This window comes from Neoarius graeffei, chromosome 26, assembly GCF_027579695.1.
Source record: "Neoarius graeffei isolate fNeoGra1 chromosome 26, fNeoGra1.pri, whole genome shotgun sequence".
In the NCBI taxonomy this organism is placed as follows: domain Eukaryota; kingdom Metazoa; phylum Chordata; class Actinopteri; order Siluriformes; family Ariidae; genus Neoarius; species Neoarius graeffei.
The window spans coordinates 52,064,845-52,092,816 of record NC_083594.1 but is presented as its reverse complement, the minus strand read 5'-3'; the positions used below and the strand labels follow the sequence as shown (position 1 = coordinate 52,092,816).

The window sequence follows — 27,972 nt, the reverse complement described above, 5'->3', positions numbered from 1 at the left end:
GACTTTGGCATATAAATATGTTTTTATTACATCTCAGAAAATTAAAGTTATCTTTTAACATATCATTCATTAAAGATTACATGTTTTGTGACCTGATGGTAAAAAAAGAAATGGTTTTAGGTGAATTTTTAAAAATAAGTTCATGTCCCCATTTCAGTACCCATAAGCGTGGAATCACTCATATATATTTTTTAAAGCAACACGACTGCTTTGAAATTTGTTCTCAAACCTGTATATCACGCATCGTATCCTTAGAGAGTCATAATGTGATGTTTGTCATGTCACTCGCCCCGATGACGCTCTCCCTTTCCACTTTTATCAGGTCCGTCATTTCATACTGAAAGTAAATTAAGTTTTGTTTCAATACCTGACAAAGCAGGTTTCTGTCTGAATTACAAGTTGACCCTGGGGGGAAAAAAAACCCACCCCAAAACAATTGCCCTGCTCTTTGTTCCGAGAGGAAGGAAATGATTCATCCTCTTCTGCTTCTGATACTAAAATTCAACTCGTCTGTTAATTCCAGCCGTCCTGTGACTGTCATCATCCTCGAACACGATACGATACAAAACGATTTCTACAGTCCACTCGTGTCTCCTTCACCTCCTTTATTCAGCTCTTTCGTAGAGAAATGAATCCCTCCGGCTACACAAAGCGCAATATATCTTTATTGGTTTTATCGCTACCATCACTTTTACATTTTTTTTTTGCAGTCATTCATTTTACTTTTACTTTTCACCTGGAATCAGAATCAGGTCAAAATATAAACACCTACTTTTTTCCTGTCGTGATACCACGTATTATTATTTTTCCTTAATAACAAAAACAAACAAAAAAAATCCAACACACGGAGTATATAAAAGACGAAACAGAATGAGAATTCAAGCCACTGGAGCCTTTACAAACGAGGTGGAAACGGTATTTCCTGTCCCCATCAATATTAATAGATATTTGAATAATACTTTAAGGACCTGCCTTGACCTTGAGTATTTTTTTTTCCACAGAAAAAGGGAGTTAACGTTTGTTTATGTTCAAATGTGCAATTATCAATATTCATGGGAACAAGAAGCACCTTAAACAGAAGACAGAAGGCGAAAAGGGGGACAAGGGGACGCTGCGTACGATGTCGCAGGTCGGTCGGTCGGCCGGTCGCTCCTCGGGTTCGTTTTTGACGGTTGATTCACTGACGATGAGCTCCTGCTGAGCTTTAAAAGCCTGCGATGTCTCTCTCTCTCTCTCTCTCCAGGAAACTCCATAAAGAGTGCAGAGACAGGTCCTCAAAACTGCAAACAACAACAAAAACATAAATACAACACAAGCGTGTCCTCATCACTGCAGCTCCTAAAGTGACAGAAAGGAAGCGTTACGTTTTTGAGGAATTCCTCGGCGACGATGCGAGCGCGTGCGTTGACAGCCAGCTTCATCTCGCTGATCTCTTTGTCGATTTCCTCCATGAAATGGATGACAAAGTCCACCAGCTTGTGCTTATACATCTGCTCCGTGTGGAAGTTGGTGATGAGGAAGCTGATGTCATAGCCCTTATCGAGAGCGAGAGAGGGGGAAAAAAAAGGTGAAGTGAAAGTCGTTCAACACACAGTTTTATATTTATTCACAAATGTGTCATGCGTTGTCATTTCCCCCTCTTTTAATTCACCGACAGTGCTCATGTCTGGTCAAAATATATCCCGTCTGAAATTTGAGTCCAGTTTCGAAAAGAAAAAAGGGACGAACATCAACTCTACAAAGTGCTCTGAACACTTGAGGAGCATGCAGTTACAGGAAAATAATTAGAGACAGAGTGAGGTGAAGTGACTGATTAGTTTCCAACAGCAGCACATCCATGTCAAGCGTTTTAATCCTTTTGTCCCGTTGGAATTTTTTTTACTCCATTTATACTGTTACCTTGTGTGTTGTGGAACATCCACAAAACAAATTAGGTCCTGTTCTCACTTATGGTACAGCACTGTTAAACAGTCATTTCCTCACCACTCCCCCCCCCCCCCCCCGCGTGATGTTAATAAGACGGAAAAAAAAACCCTCAGCTTGTCACGTTACAGAGAAAGCACAAAGCCTAAAAACTCCTGTCTTGAAGTGCCGAGACTGGAGACTCCTTCCAAAAATTGTTCTGCACATCAGCAGAACTACATAAGTAAACTTTAAACACCAAGCAGCTGCGTGTTCCCCCCCACTCTCACCTCCACAGGTTTCCTTCGCAGGATGAAGAAGTTCTCTGCTCTCATCATCATGAAGCGCATGAACTTGTGGCACAGGATCTTCTCGATCTCATCCGCCTGGTTGGGACATCAGAGTTGGGATTTAAACACAGGGCTGAAGCTCAAACCTGCGATTCGTCGTGAGTTTGTTCGGCTTTAAGGAAGAACCTCAAGCCTCTGCACAGGTCACTCTGTGATCACGACACGGTTTGAGACTGAGTGCGGGACGTCGTACCTGTTTGACGGCGATGCTGACCCGTACCGAGTTGATGGAGCCCTCGATCAGGACTTTCTCCTTATCGTTGCGGCTGATCACCACCGGCTGCAACAGCAACTCTTTGCTGCTCCTGTAGAGAAAGGGATCACGTTGGGATTATCCAAACTGCCACGAACAGACTCATTGCTCTTGTCTGTCAACGTAAATCTCAGGGCGTAAACCTCACACCGTGCAGTCTGGAAGTGAGCCCACGCTCTCTGACTCACCTGACCTCCACCTCTGGCTTGTTGTGCCGTTCTACCACCTGAGAGGAGAAGTTCTCCAAACACAGGGCCGCCTGAAGGGTGGCACGCACGGCGTTCAGGTACGGACGCAAGGTCGCCGTCTAAAACAAATTTCAGAAAAATAAAAATAATCAAAATTTCAGGTCATCTGTGATGTCAGTCACCTGCATCACAAGGTATTAAAGCCAATTAAAAAGAACTAGATCTCTAAGGTCAGTGGAGCAGATTTCATTAGAGTATGTATTAATTGAGTGCTAAACTATCAAAACATCCATACAGGTGGCATTTTTGGAGGAATATATGCAGAATTGATCACTTATTCATCATCATCAACATCAGGGAGCGACAGTGACTCCCACAAACATCACTTAATGCAAATTAATGCACATTAAAACAAAAAATTTCTTATACTGTAGATTTAATTCTATGTATTTTATGTTGCCAATTAATAAATGCAGTTATAATAACACAGTTATTATATCTCGATTATAATAACACAGTAATACATGCTAGTTAGCTAACGTTAGCAAGCTAGCAAAGGCATCAATACGGAATTTCAGATTTACCGAGCTTCATCGTTCGATTTCTATTAACGTTTAATTTCTCAGTCTGATTATTCAAAAAGCAGACATTAAACATGAATCCCCCCCAAAAAAGGATTAAAACATTGCCACTTTGATGCAGAAGAAATCTTCTTACCATTTTTGTGGTCCTTTGAGAAAGGCGGAAGTATTTACGCCACGCCTGGTGTTATTTTCACCCCCACCCGTATTCATAAATATCCCGCCTTCTGCGCTCCTACTGATTCTATTGGTTAACAGCTTGTCGTATGAACTTCTAGCCAATCAGAAGAATTCGTACTGACCAATCCAAGCGTGGGAGGCGGAAAGTGTGTAGGGAAAAAAACAACGCCAACGCCTGAAGCTTGAAACCTGACGTACGTTCTCAGCGACGCTTATTGAAAACTGTGTAGTAGTGGCGCAACATTAGTTTGCGTACACTCTTTCTACATTAAAACATGAAATAAAGAACGAACCAAACATTTCGATGACGATTAATATGATAATACGCAAAATATATCTGAAAGTAGTGTGTTAAACAGTGCAATGACACAAAAAACAACATAACCGATGCTCTATTATTCTAAATAATACGGTCACAGCCGCAGTCCTGAATTTGCCTCGATTCGCGTTTTCTTCCATATATGGCAAATCGTACAACACGGTCAGTTTGTTGGATTATTGCTGAAATATAATACATTTACTTATTTTATTTATCTATACCTGCTCACGAACGTTAATTATTTCACAAAAATGTCAGTATTATTTTGCTTTTGTGTCGCTTTTACAGGTTTGACTCACGGCTTGGATTGGAACAAACCATTTCTAAACCCATTTGTGTGCTTGTGTTTACGTGGGGGTGTTCAGTCATAGGTGCTATGATTTATTTTAAATAAAAAATAAACAAATAAATCAGTGACCAGTCGAAACACTTTACACGTGTTGTTGATGTGTATTAGAGAGTAATATCGTCTGTAAAATCTTGTTCCTCGAACATGAACATTGAATGTTTTCGTTTCAATGCACCCCCGTTTCACGAAATGGTACATTCCTCAATGGATGCCGCTTGTCTGAGGTAAATATCATAATGTCGAAATGTTCAATAAATTCTTTCAACAAATGTATAATTTATGCACGAGTTTGCTTGAAATAAATTTTAAAAGCCGTAGATATGTTAGACCTGTTTACGGAGATGTTAAGTAAATAATAAATAAAACAGTTTTGTATTTTGATCTACACACTCCCGTTAGCTAGCTAGCTAACTAGCATGCTTGCTAAGCTAATTAGCAAATAGCACTGGCCATGTCGATGCGAAGTGAAATGTTTATTAATTACACAAGTAATCAGCGCACAGTGCAGATGAGTGGTGTAGTTAAATTCAATTTGAGATTAGTTTTAACTTATGTAAAAATAAATTGCATATCCAGTCTTTCACGACACACGCTAGCGCCTGTTAGCTTGAGATGGTTTGCTTGTTACATCACATTTCTCTCTATGATGCTGTCAGTGTCATGGAAAAGTCTCAAAAACATGTTCTATATTATCATATACTTTTATATTCTATACTCAGATATGATATGAAATAAAGTGTCAGGATTTGTTGGTTCGTCGTGTAAAATCTCAGTAATTCCTCTTAAATTATAAGCTTTCCCTAAAATATTGGGTTTCTGCATCAATTTTTCAAAAAGTAGTATTTGAGGCAGAACCGTATGGTAAAAATATATATGTAAATATCTATGTATAATCATGATATTTAAAAGTGGCTCGCATGTTAAAATACTTTCATGCTTTTATTTCAGGTTTTGTATTTAGCGAGGAAAATAAACACGGATCCAGAAATATACAGCCGTGAGAAACAACAGAGTTAGTCACGTATCAAGGCACGATTTATCCAGATGTTCATACCGTCACGTAACCCAACCTTGTTCGAGGAACGTCAGTGATTTGTGTGCTGTGCTTTTACAGTTCTCCATAACTGAGAAGATGAGTGAACTGAAGGACTGCCCACCGCTCAAATACTACGACTTCAAGCCTGTGGAGCATGTGAAAGTGTGTCCTCGCTACACGGCGGTGTTGGGCCGCTCGGAGGACGATGGCATCGGGATTGAGGAGTTGGACACGCTGCAGCTAGAGCTGGAGACGTTGCTGTCCTCGGCCAGCCGACGTCTCCGAGCGCTGGAAGAACAGAGGCAGGTCAGATCGGATTTCACCCCCTTTCTTTCCTTCAGCCAATTTTCTTTTCTTCTCTTCACCTTGAAAATCTCTCTCTCATTCCACTCTTCCCAACAGATCCTTACAGATTGGCAGGACAAAAAAGGCGACAAAAGGTTCCTGAAGATCGCAAAAGAAGCCGATCCGGCCGCGTCCTCTCGCCATCCCAAGCCGAAGAAGCCAAAGCTAGAAGGGAAGGCGGGTCACGGACCCGGGCCCGGTCCAGGCAGACCCAAATCCAAAAACCTGCAACCCAAAGTCCAGGAGTATGAATTCAGTGAAGATCCACAGGACATACCCCGCAACCCCAAAAACGATGCTCCAAACAGGTGGGCTCAGATTTGAAACGATTGATTTTATTTATTTCAGATTTATCTCGGTTGGTATCTCAGTGTGGCAGATTGGTGAGGAAATCTGGACCGGGTGGCCGTTAGAATGCACCAGGTTGAACGTAAATTACTTGTGTGTCATAATTTTACTCTTGATTACATAAGAGACGATCAAAACGGACATAAACTGTAACAGTATCATGGCTACATACGTAAGAAACATATTTACTGTCATCCACTGGAGTAAAAATAGTTTTCATGTCGTGCCCAAGTGTAGTGAGTGAGCATTTTATTTCCATGAAGTGTACAATCGTTAAATTGTTGTAAACAACTAAATTTTACAATTTAAAATTTACTGTATAGTTACAAGAATACAACAACAACAAAAAAAAGATGGTATTTCTACATATCAGATAAAATATTTGATACAATACTGGAAGTGAAGAGCGATTACCTGAACACATCTCCTTATTCAGACGTTTCCTGGAGCAAATAATCGAGCTGTTGGCTCTTGCATTGGCGCCGCACATAATATCCTTCTGTGCAAGCGGACTTTTTATAACACGAGTACAGAGTGGAGAAAATCACAAGTTTATCTTGTTCTTTAGGGTATGATCATCATCTGTCAGATCTCGATATATATATACTGTGTGTGTGTGTGTGTGTGTGTGTGTGTGTGTGTGTGAGACAGATTCTGGGCTTCAGTCGAGCCCTACTGTGCAGATATCACTAACGAAGAGATCAGAGTTCTTGAAGAACTTCTTAAACCTCCTGAAGATGAAGCAGAGTACTACAAGGTAACATCCGAGAAAAAACCGAGATGAACTGATTGTTGAATTATTTCTATCTATGAAATGAAAGGGTAGACATTCTGAATTTTATTCACAGGATTTAAATCCTGTGTGTCAGGATGTATGTGGGTTTTTGGTATAAATTGTGCTTGTGTGTTGCAGATTCCTGCTCTGGGGAAGCACTACTCTCAGCGCTGGGCCCAAGAGGACCTGCTGGAAGAGCAGCGAGAAGGAGCGCGAGCCAACGATAAGAAGAAAAGCATGCTGGGCCCGCTCTCCGAGATCGACGCCAAAGGTAATGCCGATGCTGACTTTACAGCGTTCACGGACTGAAGATAATGTGGCGTATCAAATCTTTATTCTCTTTCAGAGAAGTGATTTATAGATATTAAAACTGATTGAGGTTAAACTTGATTAACAGTGTTTGTGTTATGTTTTTTTTTTTTTGCTGCTGTTCACTTTATTTTTTCTTACTTTCCGCAGACGTAGACGCCTTGCTGAAGAAGTCCGAGTCCCAGCATGAGCCCCCGGAGGATGGCTGCCCATTTGGTCCTCTCACGCAGCGCCTGCTGCAAGCTCTGGTGGAGGTCTGACACTTCTGACAAATACGTTATACTGATCAAATATATCCTCGTCTTACACCCTCGTCAGGAAGTGTCCTGTCCTGTCCTGTGTGTCCTATTACACATTTATTACAACTGTGGTAATGTGAACTTTCCTGCCAGTTCCAGTCCCTCTTTATTTTAGCGAACTGTGATTGTTGTAGGAGAATATCATATCCCCCATGGAGGATTCCCCCATTCCAGACATTCCAGTGAAGGATGAAGGAGCCGGGACATCACCTCGCAGCCAGGGGAAGGCTTTCAGGTAAATAATCCCTGATGTTTATAGACCCTCATTTCTGAAACCTACAGAGGCAGAATGAAACTCGATCCCAAAACTGAAACTTTGCGAGCTCACCCATTATACTGTGTTCTTCATTCTTTCTCTCTCTCTGTCTGTCCCTCTCATTCTGTCTCTCTCTTTCATTCTGTCTCGTTCTTGGTCTCTCTCGTTCTGTCTCTCTCTCTCTTTGTCTCTATTTCATTCTGTCTCTGTCCCTCTCATTCTGTCTCTCTCATTCTGTCTCCCTCTCTCGTTCTGTCTCTCTGTCTCCGTCTGTCTGTCTCTCTCGCTCTCTGTCTCTTCATCTCTCTCATTCTGTCTGTCTATCTCTCTGTCTCTTGTTCTCTGTCTCCATCTCTCTCTCTCATTCTGTCTCTCTCTCTCTCTCTCTCTCTCTCTCTCTCTCTCACATATATGTACATCAGCGTTCCCCACACACGCTCTCTGGAGGCCCGGATCAGGGAAGAGCTGGTGGCTCAGGGTCTGTTGGACTCTGAGGAGAGACAGGGTACAGGAGGGGACTCGGAGGACGAGGTGCTGGCCGAGCTCCAGAAGAGACAGGCCGAGCTCAAAGCTCTGAGTGCTCACAACCGAGCACGAAAGCAGGAGCTGCTCCGGTGAGTTTCCCACAACGATATATCAACATTTATTTTCAGGGTACCCTGAATGTCTCATGATCTTTGGGTAACACTGTTCTAACAAGGAGAAAAATCATATTTCGGAAAATAAATTCGATCCGTCCAATCTCTTCTACTTCTGTAACACGCACCTGTGTTCATGATATAACAGGAAGAATATCTGAACAAGTAACGAGGATCGGACCATTCCAAGCACTGGAAGCGAGCATGACAGCAACGCTTAAAAAACCAAAAAACTATTATTCCATATCTGTGCGATGTTATGTTGAGTTGTTCTCACGAGTGTGTCGTCCCTCCAGGTTAGCACGGGAGGAAATGAGGAAGCAGGAGCTGCGCCAGTGTGTCCGAGTGGCCGACAACGAGGTGATGGAGGCTTTCCGGCGCATCATGGCCGCCAGGCAAAAGAAACGCACTCCGACAAAGAAAGAGAAGGATCAGGCGTGGAAGGCGCTGAAAGAGAGGGAGAGAATCCTCAAACAGCTGGATGGATAAAAAAGACAGACAGACTGATCTGATCGCGTTTCTGTTGAGTCACGGGGACCAGAGTTTTCAAAACAAACAGGTCTAACGTCAAGGGCTGGTTCGAGACTCATCTGACTGTCACGCATCACCACAGTGCATCTGAAAGAAAAAAAAAAACTTTTCCATCAAGACAGCGATGCTAGTGTTGAGACTTTTTAAGAACTGGCCCACATTTCCACTGGTTTCCGAGGCGAGTTACGATTTTATGACCATTGATGGACTAAGATAAGGCGTAGAACGTTTTATTAGTCCGGCTTTGGTGCCATATTTTACCGTCCGTCGTCAGACCCTTCAGTATCACCTTATTCTCAAACGGCACAAAGACGACATGCATGCTTCTTTTACCCTGGAGTCTCACTCGATTCTTGATTCGGTGCAGATTATTTCTTCTTCAGACGCAAGACGTTCTTATTAAAAGACAAATCCTCTACTCCTAATTCCAGTCTCGAACCAGCCCTGGACACGTCCCATTGAGCCATGTGATGTGCACTAAGAAATCACTGATACACTACTGTGAGAAATCCTGTCACCATGACGACGCCGGATCCCTGGACTTGTCGGAATCAGGCTTTCAGGTCCGAGTGTCTGTTTCATCACCCGCGATATCGGGATGTTGATCTTCTGTCTGCACTCGTATCCTGACGGCTGACGATGCGTCTGAATCCTGGGGTCTCTTTACCATGTTTGCCTTTTTTGTACACTCCTCTGTTCGCAGCAAGGAATTGTTACAGACAGTTTCCCCACCGCATGGGTTCAACAGGAGGCATGTTCCCTTCCCTTTCCTGATGATTTTGTTTTGGTTTTTGAACGGAATGGTTAAAGAAACAGACAACACGGTGTCAGAATGAAAAAAATTCATTCACCAGGATATTGTTTACTAGTTGTTGTTTTGTATGAAACAAGACAACGAGACATGTTTTTGAATTTTTCTGATTTTTTTTCCTTCTCATTGCTGTTCCATGTAAGCAAGGAAAATAAAACAAATGTTGAATGAAATGTTGGAACTTTATAAGAGTCTGACTTATTCCACAAAACGATCAAAAGTATCACAAATGGTTGTTCAATAGAATAGAATCAGGTTCATACTCTATCTTATGCTGGGATCAGACAACAGGAAGACAGCGCGATTTTGACAACGTTGGGAACAACGAACGGGCCTTGTAGTGTGGTAGAATCAAAGAACAGCGATGTGGCGTCTTGGATGCCCGACGACACCCCAACGAAAACTCTACCGTGTCAGAATTCTTTGTATGTTCTCGCCTGGTTTGACAGCTCCCCCAACGTGTTCCTTGATGTTCCTTCTGTCGCCATGACTGACTATTTCTTTACGTTCCTCCCTAAAGACACGCAACAATGATTGGTCGGGGTCAAACTTGTAGTGTTGCCAGTCTCCTGAACAAGACATGGCAATAATTTATGGTACTATGATTGTCTAATCTGACATGTTGACCATTGTGAAAGACCAAAATATTGTGTTGTCTGATCCTGGCATATCTTTAAAAAAAAAAAAATTACAAGCAGAGAATTCTCATCAAGCCTACCGCCATTGTGGGATTTCCTAATCAACTTACAAGGTATATTTCCTCAAAATATAATAAAAGATGTCGTTTAAACCACAAGATAAAACAGTTCCTGAAGAGATGACATGATGAATGCAGTTAATCTTTGTAACATTGTCAAGCACTTGCGTCCAGTATGTTCCCATGTTGGTCAGCGTGCCCTTAATTTGTCCTCCAAGCGTCAAAATCGAACTGCCGGCGTGATCCGAGTCCTCAGCTGATGCTAAAGTTATTTCATGTTTCTGGATTTGGTCAAATGATCCAGTCTCAATTTTTGGAATATTGTTAAGCAGAGCTAATGCTACATGAGGGCTTATACCACACGAGGGTGGATACCAGCAAACAGGTGAGGTTTGGGTTCGAGAAGACATCCAAGTCGAATCGATCTGTCCCACCCATTTTGAGCTGGACTGCCTGTTTGGATCCTGCTGCAGAGATGCATCTCAAGGGTTTCCGTCGCTTCGTAAAATTGATCGGAAGCAAAGGTGACAAAGAGATCAGTGTGGGGTGGGCGGAAATATTCAAGCTCTGAAAGCAGAGCTCAAGGGCGTAATTCAGTCATGCATGTTGAACCAGTTAAAAATAATCATAAAAACTAAAAGAAAAGGGTGGCACGGTGGTGTAGTGGTTAGCGCTGTCGCCTCACAGCAAGAAGGTCCGGGTTCGAGCCCCGGGGCCGGCGAGGGCCTTTCTGTGTGGAGTTTGCATGTTCTCCCCGTGTCCGCGTGGGTTTCCTCCGGGTGCTCCGGTTTCCCCCACAGTCCAAAGACATGCAGGTTAGGTTAACTGGTGACTCTAAATTGACCGTAGGTGTGAATGGTTGTCTGTGTCTATGTGTCAGCCCTGTGATGACCTGGCGACTTGTCCAGGGTGTACCCCGCCTTTCGCCCGTAGTCAGCTGGGATAGGCTCCAGCTTGCCTGCGACCCTGTAGAAGGATAAAGCGGCTAGAGATAATGAGATGAATGAGAGACTAAAAGAAAAAAAAACAAATGCAAAATCCTTGGCTGTGAATGTGTCGTTTGTTTTAAACACTGAGATGATGAGAGTCTGGCATTGGTCTCAGTCAAAGTGATCATGTCATGACTGTGACATCTGTGTCCACTGGCCACTTTATTAGACAGTCCTATCTTCCTGTTCTCCATCTTTTTTTTTTCACGCATAGTGCGTTTTAAAGGGGCTCTCACACCAACACCACGTGTGAGTCCTCACTGAGGTGCTCACCAATGCAGTGTCCCTCACAGTAACACCATGTCAGTCTCTGCTGGGCTGAAAATGAACCTCTTCACATCACGTGGGTTTACACGTCACTGGGTGTAAAAGAGCGGCTGATCGACTGTGCACAGGTGACTGAGAAGGAGAAATGGAGAATAATTGCGTGTTAATGATGTGCAAAACGACATCCAGCTTTATTTACATTTCAGATATACAGCATTTGCGTGTTGAGCGCGCGCACTTCAGCAGCCGGATCCTCTAGCTGCGCGTGCGCAAACTTGACCCTCGGTCTGTAAGTTATATTATTTATTTTGCACTATTTTTAATAATTAATGTCACAGATTTTGGAGAAGAGGCACATTTTTCACTCGTTCTGTCGGTTTTTCTGTCTTCTTACCTTATTTTTTTTTCAAACTCTAGCTAACGTTACGCTAAGAAACCGTTTTCTGTGGCACGTATCAGTACCTCAAAATGAACAAACTCAGAAAACATACTTAATTGATATTTAAACTTTTCTGTTCCTGTCGCATCAGTTTTATATATTTTATATATATATATATATATTTTTTTTAAGGTTAGCCGAAATTACTAGTTAGCAGCTTCCTGTTATGCTTCGCTACTTCTTTGCCTACCCGTATTCTCGAAATCCCGCCTCCTGCATTATAATTGGCTAATGTACCATGACTGACTTCAACCCACCAATCAGGGTTCGCAGTTTATATTTTTTTTTAAGGTTAGCCGAAATTACTAGTTAGTATCTTCCTGTTATGCTTCGCCTACCCGTATTCTCCAAATCCCGCGTCCTGGATTATAATTGGCTAATGTACCATGACTGACTTCAACCCACCAATCAGGGTTCGCAGTTTATATATTTAAGGTTAGCCGAAATTACTAGTTAGCATCTTCCTGTTATGCTTCGCTACTACTTTGCCTACCTGTATTCTTCAAATCCCACCTCCTGCATTATAATTGGCTAATGTACCATGACTAACCTCAACCCACTAATCAGGGTTCGTAGTTTTTATATTTATTTTTTTAAGGTTAACCGAAATTACTAGTTAGTATGCTTCTCTACTTCTTTGCCTACCCGTATTCTCGAAATCCCGCCTCCTGCATTATAATTGGCTAATGTACCATGACTAACTTCAACCCACCAATCAGGGTTCGCAGTTTATATTTTTTTTTAAGGTTAGCCGAAATTACTAGTTAGTATCTTCCTGTTATGCTTCGCCTACCCGTATTCTCCAAATCCCGCGTCCTGGATTATAATTGGCTAATGTACCATGACTGACTTCAACCCACCAATCAGGGTTCGCAGTTTATATATTTAAGGTTAGCCGAAATTACTAGTTAGCATCTTCCTGTTATGCTTCGCTACTACTTTGCCTACCTGTATTCTTCAAATCCCACCTCCTGCATTATAATTGGCTAATGTACCATGACTAACCTCAACCCACTAATCAGGGTTCGTAGTTTTTATATTTATTTTTTTAAGGTTAACCGAAATTACTAGTTAGTATGCTTCTCTACTTCTTTGCCTACCCGTATTCTCGAAATCCCGCCTCCTGCATTATAATTGGCTAATGTACCATGACTAACTTCATCCCACCAATCAGGGTTCGCAGTTTATATTTTTTAAGGTTAGCCGAAATTACTAGTTAGCATCTTCCTGTTATACTTCGCTGCCTACCCGTATTCTCCAAATCCCGTCTCCTGCATTATAATTTGCTAATGTACCATGAATGACTTCAACCCACCAATCAGCGGTTTGACTGAGTACGAATTAGCCAATCATAACGTCGGAGGCGGAATCCACCATAACACTGGTGTTGGAAAAACCCGAACGTTTTCTATCTAGCAAACGCGGACAAAACTATTTCGCTAATGTTGGATAAAATATTCAATGTTTATAGCGAGCTATAAGTAAAAGCTTACTTTCTCATTAGAATTGACAAATTAAGCTGTCAATATTAAAGGAGCATTGATTTGTTCAAAATAAAAGTCCTCTTCAGAGTGTCACTCGGTTAAATGAATAGTTTTTGGGCCAGACTGATTATTATTATTATTATTATTATTATTATTATTATTATTATTATTATTATTATTATTATATTTTTTCATTACTGTTTATTTATAATTTTGAGGAATTGATGACTTGCACCCTGTTTGTGTGTTTCCTGTGATGTATGTAGACTGAGATCATGTGTGGAAGGACAGCCTGCACTCTTGCTCCTGATGAGGTCAGGCGTGCTTCTCGGTACCGAGACCGGTCCGGACAGCAGAGATGGCCTCAGTGGAGGGACGGCGATGCCGATAAATACCGACCCTCTTACAACAAGAGCCCTCAGTCCTTCAGTCCGGTTCTGCTCTCCAACAGACACTTTAATCAGGCAAAGTGTGACTGATGTGTTCTTGAACGTTTAAGAAAAAAATCACATCTTACACCAGCTCTAAATCGCTGCGTAATGGCATGAGGACATGATACTTGAGTGCAAATGTAAATATGCTCTGCAGCCACAGATGTGCAGCTGTTATTATGGGTGTGGCCAGAATACAGAATTAGGGAAACATCAGATGAGTCAGTCATGCATTAAAGCAGGTTGTTTGTGGTTTTTTTTCCACTTTTCTTTATCGTGACTTGAACTCAGTATCCTGTCCCCGGTCCTGGAGAGCCCCCCTGTCCCGTGTTGGAAGTCTGAGCAGGGAAAACACTAAAATGGGGTTCTCCAGGACAGACCAGGGATGAAACCTGCACTCTGAGGAATTGAAAATTAATCGCTGGTTTGTCTCTGTGCCATGGAGAGGTGTTCGGCAGGAGGTGGACTGTCGCTTCTTATTTGACTCGGGTTTATTTGACTTGGATAGGGAGCCGCAGTGGATGATTGCGTGCTGGCGACGATGCGGTGGGGTCTGGTGCCGGCGTGGTTCAAGGAGAACGACCCGAGCAAGATGCAGTACAGCACCTCTAACTGTCGCAGCGAGAGCTTGCTGGAGAAGAAATCTTATAAGGTATGATGTGAGGTTTTGACATGAATTAATGCAGCAGATATACAAACAGAGCTCATGTTTCTCTACATGCTGATTGTACTATAAACATGTGTTTATAGTATATATATATATATATATATATTTTTTTTTTTAAATAATGGCATGTTTGTGCGTTCTTTGTTTATTTTGTGTCCCAGGACCCTCTGTTGAAGGGGCAGCGTTGTGTCATTCTCGCCGACGGCTTCTACGAGTGGAGGAGGCAGCAGAAAGGCAAGCAGCCTTTCTTTATCTATTTCCCCCAGAGCCAGGCAGATCAGCAGGACAAGGAGGAGAGAAAGCTGAAAAGTGATGAACCATGTGAAGGGGTAAGAAGGCTGGAGGTGCTGTCGTGTATGGTTTCGCCGTTGCGTTGACAGATTTTGATCCTCACCGTGGTGAAACAGGGCTCTGACAGGAAACCAAGGTCTCTGATGGAGAAAAGATGCAGGTCGTGAAGAAAGTTTCTGGCAATGGATGTATTTATTGAGATGAATCGTGTTTGACCGATGAATTTATGAGGCCTGGGTGTGTGTGAGCCAGTGGTGAAATCTGAGCAAACTTCAGAAGGTGGAATATGCTGCATCTTGTTGTGGGTGTTTTTTTTTTTTTTTTTAATAAAAGTATGTTGCCATGAAATGTAGGTTATGCTTTATCATTTTAATTTTTAAAAATTAAGTATTTTCTAATACTTCTGATTTGGACGGATAAGTGAAGAATAATTTCTTTGGCTTTTCTTTCATGTCAGTAATAAATCCCTTGTTAATTAAAAAAAAAATATTTTATTTTTTACACCTTTTTATCCTTTATGCTCTTACCATGGAGCAGATCCACGCTATGGACGTACACAACATAATTTTGTGTATTAAAACAACTTAAATATCTTCTTTCCACAGTGACCTGTCAGAGCAAGTGAAAAAACACATTTATATGAATCTTATATCATTCATTTCATCATTGTAGAACATATGAGAAATTACATTTATTGAAGGAACAGTCCACCGTACTTCCATAATGAAATATGCTCTTATCTGAATTGAGACGAGCTGCTCCGTACCTGTCCGAGCTTTGCGCGACCTCCCAGTCAGTCAGACGCAGTCAGACGCGCTGTCACTCCTGTTAGCAATGTAGCTAGGCTCAGTATGGCCAATGGTATTTTTTGGGGCTGTAGTTAGATGCGACCAAACTCTTCCACGTTTTTCCTGTTTACATAGGTTTATATGACCAGTGACATGAAACAAGTTCAGTCACACAAATTGAAACGTGGCGATTTTCTATGCTATGGAAAGTGCGCACTATAATGACAGGCGTACTAACACCTTCTGCGCGCTTCGGCAGCGCATTGATATCTGAGCTCCGTATCAATGCGCTGCCGAAGCGCGCAGAAGGTGTTAGTACGCCTGTCATTATAGTGCGCACTTTCCATAGCATAGAAAATCGCCACGTTTCAATTTGTGTGACTGAACTTGTTTCATGTCACTGGTCATATAAACCTATGTAAACAGGAAAAACGTGGAAGAGTTTGGTCGCATCTAACTACAGCCCCAAAAAATACCATTGGCCATGCTGAGCCTAGCTACATTGCTAACAGGAGTGACAGCGCGTCTGACTGACTGGGAGGTCGCGCAAAGCTCGGAGAGGTACGGAGCAGCTCGTCTCAATTCAGATAAGAGCATATTTCATTATGGAAGTACGGTGGACTGTTCCTTTAAGACACGGTAACTGAAGGTGAAGAAGTTCTCATAAATATTTTTTGAAATCATGCTTTTTAGATCAGAATGGTGGTGATCTGTGACCGCTCATGATATTGTGATTAGATTGAAGTTTGGGTTGAAAATTTGTAAGTGCAAAACCAAATGTGTGAGGTGAGGTGACCGACACGTGAGCTCCAGCCTGAGTTCCTGACTGTCCAAGGGTGGATCTCACCCTCACACCACTGGAACCTTCAGAGGTGTTGGCTTATTTCAAAGGATTTATCCTTCATTTTGTATCACTGAGACACCAAAAAAAAAAGAGGTGCGTTTATAAGATCTTTCACTCGAGCCGAGCCTCAAACCATGATTATCACACTGAGGCACATGACGACTTACTCACTGAGCTACCCGAACAGCTTTATGACGCCCAACTCAAGTCAAATCCCAAACACCCACTGGACGATGGCGGTTGTCAGGCATCAGGCTTATTCTGTCACTGTTCAGGTTAAATTCTAAATATCAGCCCTTTTATTTTGAAGTGTTGTGGCTCTGTGGGTAAGTGCTTACTTCTCATCACTGAGATACTTGGTTTGAATGTTGGTTGTCTGGTTTTTGAATGTGAAGTATGAGCGGCTTGACTATTATTAAGGATACAAAACAATTTCAGGCCACTGAAATGCAAATGTTTGGTTTGTTTCCTTTAACAGGATGCTGAAGAGGGCAGTGAGTGGGCAGGTTGGCGTCTGCTCACCATGGCGGGGCTATTTGACTGTTGGACTCCTCCTGGTGGTGGGGAGGTTCTGTACACCTACACCGTGATCACTGTGAACGCCTCACCAAACCTGCAGAGCATCCATGACAGGTAGAGCACAACATGGTGTCGTCATTGTCCCAGTCATCAGTGCCTCCACAAGCTAGGATCTGGCTTGTCTTGGAGTTTAAGTGTGTGTCTGTGAGACAGGATGCCGGCCATTCTGGAGGGAGAAGAGGAGGTGAGGCGATGGCTGGATTTTGGGGAGGTGCGCTCACTGGAAGCTCTGAAGTTGCTTCAGTCTAAATCCTGCCTGACCTTTCACCCCGTCTCTTCATTCGTCAACAACTCGCGCAACAACTCCCCCGAGTGCCTGCAGCCGCTGGACCCTGCCGCCAAGAAGGTGGGAGCACATACAAGACACATTATTCATCTGTATGTTAAAGTAACCATGGTTACATGTTAAAAAAAAAAAGTGGAGTCAAACTCATTTGAAGGAACAACTAGGCCGGACAAAAAAAAATTGAATCTCTGGATTCAATCAGTTTTGCTGGACAGCCATTTCCTGTTTGTGTCATTGGCTCAGTTTGAGATTAAAAATGCAAAGAAATGTCAGTGCTGTGTGATCTCCTCCTGTGGCTTAATTCAATGAGCTTTGCCTATGGGTTGCTGGTTCAAACCCCAGCCAAGACTACAGGATACGAGTCTTGAAATTTTTCGCACCGTGAGTGTTGTGGAGGGCGTTTCCTCGGTTAAGCCATTTATTCAGTGAAATGTGCATTATCAAACCGCCAACTGGAGGTTGTTGAGTCAAGCTGCAGCTGTGTATTCAGAATATAATAAATCTTGTTGTTAATTATCCAGAGAACTTTAATTGTGTGCTTCCTGACACTTGAATTCTCAATATTTCAACAAAAAAATGTAAAAAGCCAAATGAGGACCTCTGCTTGAGGAGAGAAAGCAGTTCCCGGAATACAGACCAGTGTGTTGGTGTGTGTCGCTCTCATCAACCCAACAGGGAAGTAATTAGTCCTCTGGAAGCTCAAAGGGAACCGATCAGCTCCTTTTCCACTTCAGTTTGTCTCTTGAGTCGGTCACAAAGCCAAAAGTCTTATAAGCAAATTAGCATCTCAGCTTTCAGTGGTACACTGGTTAGCATGCTGGGCTTTAGTGTTGAACATCATTGGTTCAAGTCCTTGTTTTGTATCAGTGTTAGTCCAGGATCAAGACAGAAGTCTGATAAGCAAGGTGTTTTTGTGGCCTTCAATGGTACAGTGGTTAGTGTTATGATCTTTGGTGTGTGATGTCACAAGTTCAAGTTTCTGCTTTTGCATCATGTTTGTCCAGGATTAAGTCAAATGTTTGAAGAAACAGTGTTTTGGTACAAGAGCCTGTGGCTCAGTTAGATAAGCTCCAGCTGTGGGTGTGGAGGTGGTTGGTTTGAATCCCAGTCAGAGCATGAGGATATGAGCAGAGAAGGTTTGGGACTTGGTGGCGCAAGGTGAGACCCAGTGAAGGGCTTGAGAGTGTGGGGTGGTTGACAGGAGGCCTAGGACTAGGGTGTGTTGTGGGAGGGGAGTCCAAAATGGAAGCGGGTGGAGTCCATGTAAAAGCTATTTCCCCCAATTTTTTTTAATATATAGTTTTTCTTATTTCCCTTCTCCACTTTTTCCTCTACTGTCTTCCCTCCTCATTTATCTCCTCCTCTGTTGCCACCTTACCATCCTCCTCTACCTTTTATCATAGTGACAAGCCTGACTTGAACCAGCAACCTCTGAGTTAAGCAACAAGGACTTTACCACTAAGCCACTCAGTGTCCTGTCAAAGTCCTGCTGTTATTGGGCCTTTGTCTTTTAAAATGGCAACCACCAAAAAACCAAATAAAAATAAAGAAAATACTCATATGCATAATTAAATAATTGCAAAAGTATTCACCCTTTTTGAAATTTTTTGGGAAAAATATTTAGCAAAAAGATTAACAAATGTTAAAATTGATTGCGTAAGTATTCACTTCCATCGCTGTGAAACCCTTCAACCCATAAACGCCGTTCCCCTTGGGTTCTGAAAAATATTCTCCACTTTTTTCCTTGAAAAATCAAGTCAAAGAAGTATTCTTCACTTTTTCTTCAGTTTTTTTTTTAAATTTATAAGTTAAAACCAACTTATAAAAGTGGACTTAATACAGGTTTATACCAACCAAACTGGTACAGTTCAAATATTTGTACAGATCCAGCTCGGCCTCTCCATATAAAATTTGGGCTCCACTCCAGCCTCTAATAAGAAAGATTTGGTTTTGGGCAGCCTGTGCACCAGCAAGCTAAAATAAACCTCTTTTGTTTGAGCTTCAGGATATTTTTAGCATGGACTGATTCAAAAGAGGTATGAGGACTCCCTTTAGCCTTTACTTCAACAGACGAGTTGATTTACAACTGAACAGAGTTGCAAGAATCTTGGAACAACCAACAGTGAAGGAATCCGAATTTCCTGTCAATTTACAAACCAAACACAGAAGGACGCTGCGATTTTCATCATACGTTCGCCACGGGGACTCAACACGCCACGCCGCCCAAAACATAGACTGATCTCTTTTCATCAAAGTTGCATATGATCAAATCTGATCATAAAAATTCTTTATCAGTTAGAACTTTGGTGTCTACGTCTGTCGTAAATACAACCTCGATTCCAAAAAACGTTGGGATTCTATGTAAAACGGAATAAGAACAGAATGCAATGATTTACGAATCCTTTTTCAACCTCCATTCAATTGAATACAATACAAAGACAAGATATTTAACGTTCCATCTGATCAACTTTACTGTTTTTTTTTTGGAAACGTATGTGCATTCTGAATTTGATGCCTGCAACATGTTCCAAAAAAATTGGGACAAGGGCAGCAAAAGACTGGGAAAGTTGTGGAACGCTTTAAAAAAAAAAAAATATCAACCCAGTCTGGAACATTCTACAGGTAAACAGGTCGTTCACTACTTTGTGAAAAACTGTTTAAACAGTTTAAGTTTCTCAGCTTAAAATTGCACAGAATTTAGGGATTTCACCATCGACAGTCCATTATCTTCTCAAAAGATTCAGAGAATCCAGAGAAATCTCTGCACGGAAGGGGCAAGACCTAAAACCAACATTGAACAGTCGTGAGCTTTGATCCTTCTGGCAGCACAGCATTAAAAACTGATGATTGTCTAAAGGATGTGAGTACGTGGGCTCAGGAACACTTGGGAAAACTGTTGTTAGGAAACAGTTTGTCGCTGTACGTATCTACCACGCAAGCGGAAAGCCAAATATCATCAATATCCAGAAACGGCAGACATGAGCTCATCTGAGATGGACTGATGCAAAGTGGAAAAGTGTGCTGTGGTCTGACTAGTCCACATTTCACACTGTTTTTTGGAAATCATGTCCTCTGGGCTAAAGAGGAAAAGGACCGTCCAGATTTTTACCAGCACAAAGTTCAAAAGCTAGCATCTGTGCTGGTATGGAGGTGCGTTAGTGCCCATGGCATGGGTAACCTACAGTGGTGCTTGAAAGTTTGTGAACCCTTTAGAATTTTCTATATTTCTGCATAAATATGACCTAAAACATCTTCAGATTTTCACACAAGTCCTAAAAGTAGATAAAGAGAACCCAGGTAAACAAATGAGACAAAAATATTATACTTGGTCATTTATTTATTGAGGAAAATGATCCGATATTACATATCTGTGAGTGGCAAAAGTATGTGAACCTCTAGGATTAGCAGTTAATTTGAAGGTGAACTTAGAGTCAGGTGTTTTCAATCAATGGGATGACAATCAGGTGTGAGTGGGCACCCTGTTTTATTTAAAGAACAAGGATCTATCAACGTCTGATCTTCACAACACATGTTTGTGGAAGTGTATCATGGCACGAACAAAGGAGATTCCTGAGGACCTCAGAAAAAGCATTGTTGATGCTCATCAGGCTGGAAAAGGTTACAAAACCATCTCTAAAGAGTTTGGACTCCACCAATCCACAGTCAGACAGATTGTGTACAAATGGAGGAAATTCAAGACCATTGTTACCTTCCCCAGGAGTGGTCGACCAACAAAGATCACTCCAAGAGCGAGGTGTGTAATAGTCGGTGAGGTCACAAAGGACCCCAGGGTAACTTCTAAGCAACTGAAGGCCTCTCTCACATTGGCTAATGTTATTGTTCATGAGTCCACCATCAGGAGAACACTGAACAACAATGGTGTGCATGGCAGGGTTGCAAGGAGAAAGCCACTGCTCTCCAAAAAGAACATTGCTGCTCATCTGCAGTTTGCTAAAGATCACGTGGACAAGCCAGAAGGCTATTGGAAAAATGTTTTGTTGACGGATGAGACCAAAATAGAACTTTTTGGTTTAAATGAAAAGCATTATGTTTGGAGAAAGGAAAACACTGCATTCCAGCAAAAGAACCTATCCTGTCTGTGAAACATGGTGGTGGTAGTATCATGGTTTGGGTCTGTTTTGCTGCATCTGGGCCAGGACGGCTTGTCATCATTGATGGAACAATGAATTCTGAATTATATCAGCGAACTCTAAAGCAAAATGTCAGGACATCTGTCCATGAACTGAATCTGAAGAGAAGGTGGGTCATGCAGCAAGACAATGACCCTAAGCACATAAGTTGTTCTACCAAGGAATGGTTAAAGAAGAATAAAGTTAATGTTTTGGAATGGCCAAGTCAAAGTACTGACCTTGATCCAATCAAAATGTTGTGGAAGGACCTGAAGCGAGCACTTCATGTGAGGAAACCCACCAGCATCCCAAAGTTGAAGCTGTTCTGTACGGAGGAATGGGCTAAAATTCCTCTAAGGACTGATCAACAGTGACCGGAAATGTTTAGTTGCAGTTATTGCTGCACAAGGGGGTCACACCAGATACTGAAAGCAAAGGTTCACATACTTTTGCCACTCACAGATATGTAATATTGGATCATTTTCCTCAATAAATAAATGACCAAGTATAATATTTTTGTCTCATTTGTTTAACTGGGTTCTCTTTATCTACTTTTAGGACTTGTGTGAAAATCTGATGATGTTTTAGGTCATATTTATGCAGAAATATAGAAAATTCTAAAGGGTTCACAAACTTTCAAGCACCACTGTATACATCTGTGATGGCATCATCTGTACATCTGTTTTGGAGCAACATATGCTGCCATCCAGACGTCGCCTCTTATTCCAAGATAATGCTAAACCACATTCTGCATGTTTTCCAACAGTATAACTTCCTAGCAAAAGGCTGCATTCGAAACAAACGGTTGCTCTTGTTGCCTCGCTGCCATAATAGACAGGTGTCTTATCAGGCAGGACTTTCAACTGAAGGCATCTTCTAAGGACGTTTGTTTCGAACAAGCTTTTCAGATAGTATTTACAGTAACGTGACATCAGTGCACCATGCAACTTAGAGTTAGCTCAGAGATGCCTCACAAATCATAGAAACAAATTTATTTGGTTACTTGGTAACTTTTCAAAAAGCTAAGCGAAAAAAAAAGAAAGCCCCCCCCAACTTTGCATACAGTACGTGTCACTTTTCTGTGAAGTTTGGTCCAGTATCTTTTCAGAATTTTTTTTTTTTTCTGTTGCTTAAGGGAGCTGCCTCACAGATTTATGCGTAATTGGTAGCATTGAGGATACATAAATGTTCCTTTCATCTGGGGGGTAATTAGGAGGCATCTTCGAAGACAGGAAATGAGAGTTTGAGCCCTTTCAAATGGCTCTTGATGCCTTGCTGTCTTGTTAGACATTCTCCTGAGGGAGCATTTTTCCCTATTTCAAATGCACCCAAAGAGTACGGGGGCTAAACTGGCCTGCCTGCCTCCCAATGAAAACCTGTGGTGTAAAATATGACAGACACCGAACTTAGCGTTATCTCGTGCTGCATTCGCCGCAGTCAGACATTGGAAATTCGCGCATGTAAATGTCAAATTGGCCATAATTTTAGCACAGTGGTAAACATGCCTCTCGTCCCAACTTGTTTGGACAGTGTCACAGGCATCAGAATGCTTGTACATTTACAAAAAGTTTGTTTGAACATGAAATATCTTGCCCTTGTATTATATTCAACTGAATGCAAGTCGAAAAGAACTTGCAAATCATTGTATTGTTTTTATTTCTGTTTTACACAGCATCCCATCTTTTTTGGTATTGGGGTTGTAAAAGGCCAGCAGAGGTGCTTCTACAAAGATGACTCCTCAGTTTTGATATTCAATGAATCAAACGCAGATTCCTTCCTGTACCGACTAAATCTGCATTATTTTTCTGCAGATTTGGTTCATAAACACACACATGCAAACTTCTCACCTTTCGGCGAAATTCGCCATTTTGGTCCCAAAATAGGTCACTTGTAGACCTGAATCGTGTAGATCCGAAGAGTTGTTTTTTTTTTTGGGGGGGGTAGGCAGGCTACAACGTTATTGTTGCCAAACATTTCACTTACAAGGTTACAGCCAATCGAGATAAACAGTTACTTACACGCGCTTCTTTTCCATTGGAGTTCTGATCAGCTGGTGCACAACCCACTGCTGGTTGCCAGTCCTCGCTTACGAATATTCCACAGATTCAGACCGCAAAGTCACCTTTTTATCGAGAGATCTGGCAACCTCATCTCGCAACTGGATCTGAACATACCAATGGAACAGTTTCCAGCGCGCTCGGGGGTGAATAACCATGGGCGGATCTACCGGGGTGGCATAGGGTGGCAAATGCCACTCTAAAAGAAAGCCTTGCCACCCCACTTGGCAGCGACGAATTCAAAGAAAAATTATGGCCAATTTGACATTTACATGCACGAATTTCCAATGTCTGACTGCGGCGAATGCAGCACGAGATGACGCCAGAGATTGGTTGTTTTGGAAAATTGAGAGGCGCGAAGCGAGGGAGCCAGGAGTCGCGAGGAAAGGAGACACGGGAGGACAGAGGTAAAAGCTGATTAACTATCTATCAAGAAATTAAATTATAATGAATGAACAGTGCTAGCATAGTTGCTATGCTGATTTTGAGAGGATAAAAATCAAGTAGGAGAACGTTATTTAGCTAACTATACATGTAAGGCCAAAAAAAAAGTGTGTTTCCGGTAACCCAACCGATCGAGAATTTCCGCGTCGAAATTGCCGACCGTAAAGTTTTTATTACAAATTTCCCTCGATATTTTAGTGTAAGCGGCGTTAGTTTGTCATAATTTTTTGTTTCAACGTATTCAAGTTGTGAAAGAAACGATAAAAAGTAAAATGTTTCGCCACTTCTATCAGCCCTCCTGCATAAACATGGAAGCGCACTTGTATACTGAAGGAGGAAGGGAAAACTGAGCCGAGCCGCCATTTTGAATCCTCATTCAAGGCTGTAATGCAAATTGCTTCCTCTTCAATATACAAGTGCACTTCCATGGCAGGGAAAACACTACATTTTGCCGCCTATGTAGTCCCCTATTTATACAAATAGGAGTCATTCAGGATTCAGCCATGTTTTTGCTCGGTGTTTTTGCGCGACCCAAGTTCTACAGTAGGCTAGGCTAGGCCGTCTGCTTTTAATGGAAGTAGCCTAGCCTAGGACGTTAAACCATACTTTCACGTTATTTCTTGATAAGGTGTTTTCACATTATTACATGAAAATATCATGAAATAATGTGATAATTTCATATCATGAAATAACGTAATAATTTCATATCATGAAATAACGTAATAATTTTGTATCATGAAATTACGTGATGTTATATTACATGATAAATATATTGTAAAAACGTGATAACTTTGTTAAAATCAATACTACGTTAAAACATTAGCTGAAATTTTAGTTCTAACAGCCACAGAAAACATAGCACAGCGGGGTCACAGGGAGTCTCTTGACTCTGAAAAAAAGGGTGTTTTTCTTTCTATGTTAGACCCAGCTCACTCTGGTGAAACATCATGTCCCCAGCAGGTGTAGAGATCTCATTACTGACTACTACAACAACTTCAGGATGAGGGTCTCTTCAGGAGCAACTCTATTCAGTTGGCACAAGGTAGATATTGGCATGGTAGCTAGCATGCCATCTGGACACAAGCTGGGATCTGATCAGCCCCGGCTGGGTCACCTGGATGAGGGTGTATGATGTTGAAAGACCCGAAACACCCAATGATTCCAGGAACATCACTGACGATGTGTCCAGTTGCATCAGTAGATGTGTTTCCACAGTAGACTTGCTGGGTAACCATAACCCCATCATTAAAAAAAGACTTGAAAAACAAGCTAAAAATGCAAAATACACAAGTAAAACAATACAGAATGAAACACTTGAGTGCTTGGCTGCAATGGTCAAAAGAGGAAATCATCCAGGAAGTTAAAACGAGCAAGCAGTTTTCAGTTATTGTTGATGAAACTAAAGATGTTCAGAAAAAAGAGCAAATGTCATTTGTTCTGAGATATTTTTACAACGGTGTGGTTCATGAAAGCTTTCTGGAGTTTGAAGTGGCAAGATTATATGCTTCCTTGAGAAACATGGGCTGGAGTACAAGAAAAACCTTGTAGGACAGGGCTACGATGGCGCAGCAGTGAAGCGTGGGGCACATGCAGGTGTTCAAGCAAAAATAAAAGAAGTAGCCAAACATGCCTTCAGATAGCAAACACACTTTTTGTGTCTGTGTACTATCCAGTTCTGGATAACATGATTGGAGAAATATTTTCTAACACGAATTGTAACATTATGCAGCGTGTCCAGGCACTAAATCCATCAAGTCCAACTTTTTTGAGAGAGGAGGCTGTTCTGCTATTGGCTGAAGCTTATGATTCAAATATTGAGGATCTTAAACATGAGTTACATCAGACGAGGAGAGTACTCGACAGAAAAAAGGGGGAACAGGAGAGTCCTACCACTCTCATGGAGTTCACTCAGTTTTTGGACCCATACCAAGATGTTTTTTTTTTAGTTGTTCAGGTTGTGTAAAATAGCGGTTGTCTTGCCTGTGAGCAGTGCATCCTGTGAACGAAGGTTTTCATCTCTCAGGCTCATAAAGACTTATTTGCGGTCGACTATGACAGAAAAGAGACTATCAAGTTTGGCTGTACTCAGCATTGAATCAAAGCGCACAAAAGCATTAGATCTTGATAAATTTGTGAACCGTTTTGCTGAGCAACATGGAAATCACCGCATTCAGCTGTTGTAGGCATGACAAGTTCATGTTATGCTCACTGGTGAGCCTTTACAAAGCGTGAGAAAATAAAACTATAAAATGTGACACTGGCGTAAATGGTTTAAATCATGCTGAACTTGAAGCAGTGGTGTTGTTGTTTTTTAGTGTCTGTTCTTTTGCATATACAGTATAAAACTGTCCAGAAACGGTATAGACCTCATCTGAGAATGTGTGTTCTTCGTGAACAATAAAAGCATGAGATTACGTTTGTCTGTATGAGTTTGTAAATGGCAGCCCGTGCCCTTTTGTAGTGTGTACATACTATTTGTCGTCAAACTGCGATGACTGTGATTAAATTCAGTATATATAGACGTCTGTAATACGTTGCCACCCCTCAAAAATTCCTGACCCCCTCTTGCCACCCCATAAATATTTTTCTAGATCCGCCCCTGATTTCACATAGGTGATGTCTTTAAGAAAATTGACAGACAGGGATTGGCCAGGTGTGTCCTCTGGGGTAGGTCTGTTAGGTAGCACAGGCAGCAATATATACCTTTTTGTAAATAGCCCACTGTGTCGTACACAGGGGTGAAATTTTTTTTTTAAAGATATTTTTTGGGCTTGTTTCACCTTTTATTGGATAGGACAGTGTAGAGACAGGAAATGAGCGGGAGAGAGAGACAGGGAGGGATCGGGAAATGAGCTTGGGTCGGAATCAAACCCGGGTCCCCGGATTTATGGTATGGCGCCTTATCCACCTGAGCCACGACACCCCCACAGGGGTGAAAATTAACTTCACAAAATATCAAACTTTACCGGCCACTGACAAATAAATGGTACAATTTACCGGCTACTCAACAGTAACTTAAGACATGTTTATGGAAAGTTATTTTGTACTGTATTAAATTCGTCACTGGTTGCAATTTTTTTTGTAACGTAGACTACGAAATGTACTTTTGCGCGCGTGCCGTGTGTCCTTCTCACCTTTTTCACCCCTGACCAGTTTGCATGCCTGTAAACATCCTCTTCTGTCTTCTTTCTTTAGGCTCCTCCTCAGGCTTCAGCCAGCAGTAAGATGATGATGAGCTGGCTGCAAAGTGGCTCGCCCAGCAAGAGGACAGCAGCCGATGATGCCGAACCTCAAGAAATGGAAGAAAAGCCTCTCTCCGGGCAGCAGAAGTCCAAAGCTGTCGGGCCGCTACAGCAGTGGCTGTTGGGAAGCGAGGCCAGGAAGAGACCAAAAACAGAAAGCTCCTGACCTTTAATACTGTTAGTTAGGTTCACAGCACTGAATGCAACAGTAATTCTTTAGAAATGAACAAATGCTCTGATCACATTTTTTTGTTTCCTCCAACACAAGTATTTTAAATCTTGCACTTTCACAAAACACACACCCTGCAGTGTATCTTCTGTTTTGCATGAGTTTCACACCAATTTCCTGAGTTTGTTTGCAGTATTCAAAAAGTAGAGGGAGAAAGAGACCAGGCAGTTAAAATCTACTGCACGTGTTGTATGATTCTGTGTAATGACAGTTGTATCTAAAATGTTTACCTTCACCAAAAATGCTAAGGAAAAACTGTAGACCCAAGATTACACCTGTCAACACTCCTCATTAAGCTTAAATAAAGCACAGTGCAAAAGACTTATTCAACAACTTTTTCTTTATTTTTTTTTATTACTTTGAAATACATTTATTTTCAAATGATGTAATGTTGTGCTGTAAAATGTTTCATTAGATGTCATGATGAATGCTTCAGATGTCCTCACTGTTCTGGAGTTTTGTAAATTTGTCCATCTATTCAGATAATTTTAATACGTCATAAGAGAAACAAATTGTAAAATATGTAAGGGATAACAACCAGTCCTTTGCCACTCTGAGGCAGAGTGGGACTTGGGAAGGGGGAGGAAAAAAAACCAAACAAACAAAAAAAAAACCCCACCCACCCAACTACAAACAGA

General features: G+C 41.7%; 3 protein-coding genes across 8 annotated transcripts; 2 read left to right on the top strand and 1 right to left on the bottom strand.

Moving 5' to 3' along the window:
• Positions 1–643: 643 nt before the first annotated feature.
• arpc4l (actin related protein 2/3 complex, subunit 4, like) lies at positions 644–3,507 on the bottom strand. Its single transcript, XM_060909876.1, has 6 exons — positions 3,411–3,507; positions 2,694–2,812; positions 2,446–2,557; positions 2,193–2,288; positions 1,365–1,535; positions 644–1,280 (listed from the first exon to the last, which is right to left on the bottom strand). Exons 1-6 carry the CDS (start codon positions 3,411–3,413, stop codon positions 1,275–1,277), a joined length of 507 nt encoding a protein of 168 aa, XP_060765859.1. The 5' UTR covers positions 3,414–3,507; the 3' UTR covers positions 644–1,274.
• A 347-nt stretch (positions 3,508–3,854) lies between these two features.
• On the top strand, positions 3,855–9,659 carry tada3l (transcriptional adaptor 3 (NGG1 homolog, yeast)-like). 5 transcript variants are annotated; one of them, XM_060909794.1, is made up of 11 exons: positions 3,855–3,935; positions 4,062–4,346; positions 5,071–5,134; positions 5,237–5,464; positions 5,561–5,811; positions 6,503–6,608; positions 6,765–6,897; positions 7,086–7,189; positions 7,369–7,469; positions 7,913–8,104; positions 8,425–9,659. In XM_060909794.1, the coding sequence occupies exons 4-11, from the start codon at positions 5,255–5,257 to the stop codon at positions 8,615–8,617; spliced, it is 1,290 nt and encodes a 429-aa protein (XP_060765777.1). In that variant the 5' UTR covers positions 3,855–3,935; positions 4,062–4,346; positions 5,071–5,134; positions 5,237–5,254; the 3' UTR covers positions 8,618–9,659. The 5 variants fall into 5 exon arrangements, with proteins under 5 accessions (XP_060765777.1, XP_060765776.1, XP_060765773.1 ...); XM_060909793.1 differs by having other exon boundaries at positions 5,071–5,151; XM_060909790.1 differs by lacking the exon at positions 5,071–5,134.
• A 1,790-nt stretch (positions 9,660–11,449) lies between these two features.
• hmces (5-hydroxymethylcytosine binding, ES cell specific) lies at positions 11,450–27,655 on the top strand. Of its 2 annotated transcripts, none has more exons than XM_060910578.1 (8): positions 11,450–11,551; positions 11,630–11,712; positions 13,613–13,810; positions 14,286–14,429; positions 14,606–14,773; positions 16,846–17,000; positions 17,100–17,292; positions 27,059–27,655. In XM_060910578.1, the coding sequence occupies exons 3-8, from the start codon at positions 13,622–13,624 to the stop codon at positions 27,269–27,271; spliced, it is 1,062 nt and encodes a 353-aa protein (XP_060766561.1). In that variant the 5' UTR covers positions 11,450–11,551; positions 11,630–11,712; positions 13,613–13,621; the 3' UTR covers positions 27,272–27,655. The 2 variants fall into 2 exon arrangements, with proteins under 2 accessions (XP_060766561.1, XP_060766562.1); XM_060910579.1 differs by having other exon boundaries at positions 11,465–11,551; positions 11,638–11,712.
• The last annotated feature ends 317 nt before the right edge of the window (positions 27,656–27,972 follow it).

Coding starts and splice junctions, on each gene's coding strand:
- arpc4l (XM_060909876.1), bottom strand. Junction 2,558..2,693: donor AAGCCAGAGGTGGAGGTCAG/GTGAGTCAGAGA, acceptor CTTTCTCTACAG/GAGCAGCAAAGAGTTGCTGT. Junction 1,536..2,192: donor TGCGAAGGAAACCTGTGGAG/GTGAGAGTGGGG, acceptor GCTCTCGATAAG/GGCTATGACATCAGCTTCCT.
- hmces (XM_060910578.1), top strand. CDS start 13,622: ATGTGTGGAAGGACAGCCTGCACTCTTGCTCCTGATGAGGTCAGGCGT. Junction 14,774..16,845: donor GTGATGAACCATGTGAAGGG/GTAAGAAGGCTG, acceptor TTCCTTTAACAG/GATGCTGAAGAGGGCAGTGA. Junction 17,001..17,099: donor CTGCAGAGCATCCATGACAG/GTAGAGCACAAC, acceptor TCTGTGAGACAG/GATGCCGGCCATTCTGGAGG.
- tada3l (XM_060909790.1), top strand. CDS start 4,278: ATGTTTTCGTTTCAATGCACCCCCGTTTCACGAAATGGTACATTCCTC. Junction 5,465..5,560: donor CGCTGGAAGAACAGAGGCAG/GTCAGATCGGAT, acceptor TCTTCCCAACAG/ATCCTTACAGATTGGCAGGA. Junction 7,470..7,912: donor AGCCAGGGGAAGGCTTTCAG/GTAAATAATCCC, acceptor TATGTACATCAG/CGTTCCCCACACACGCTCTC.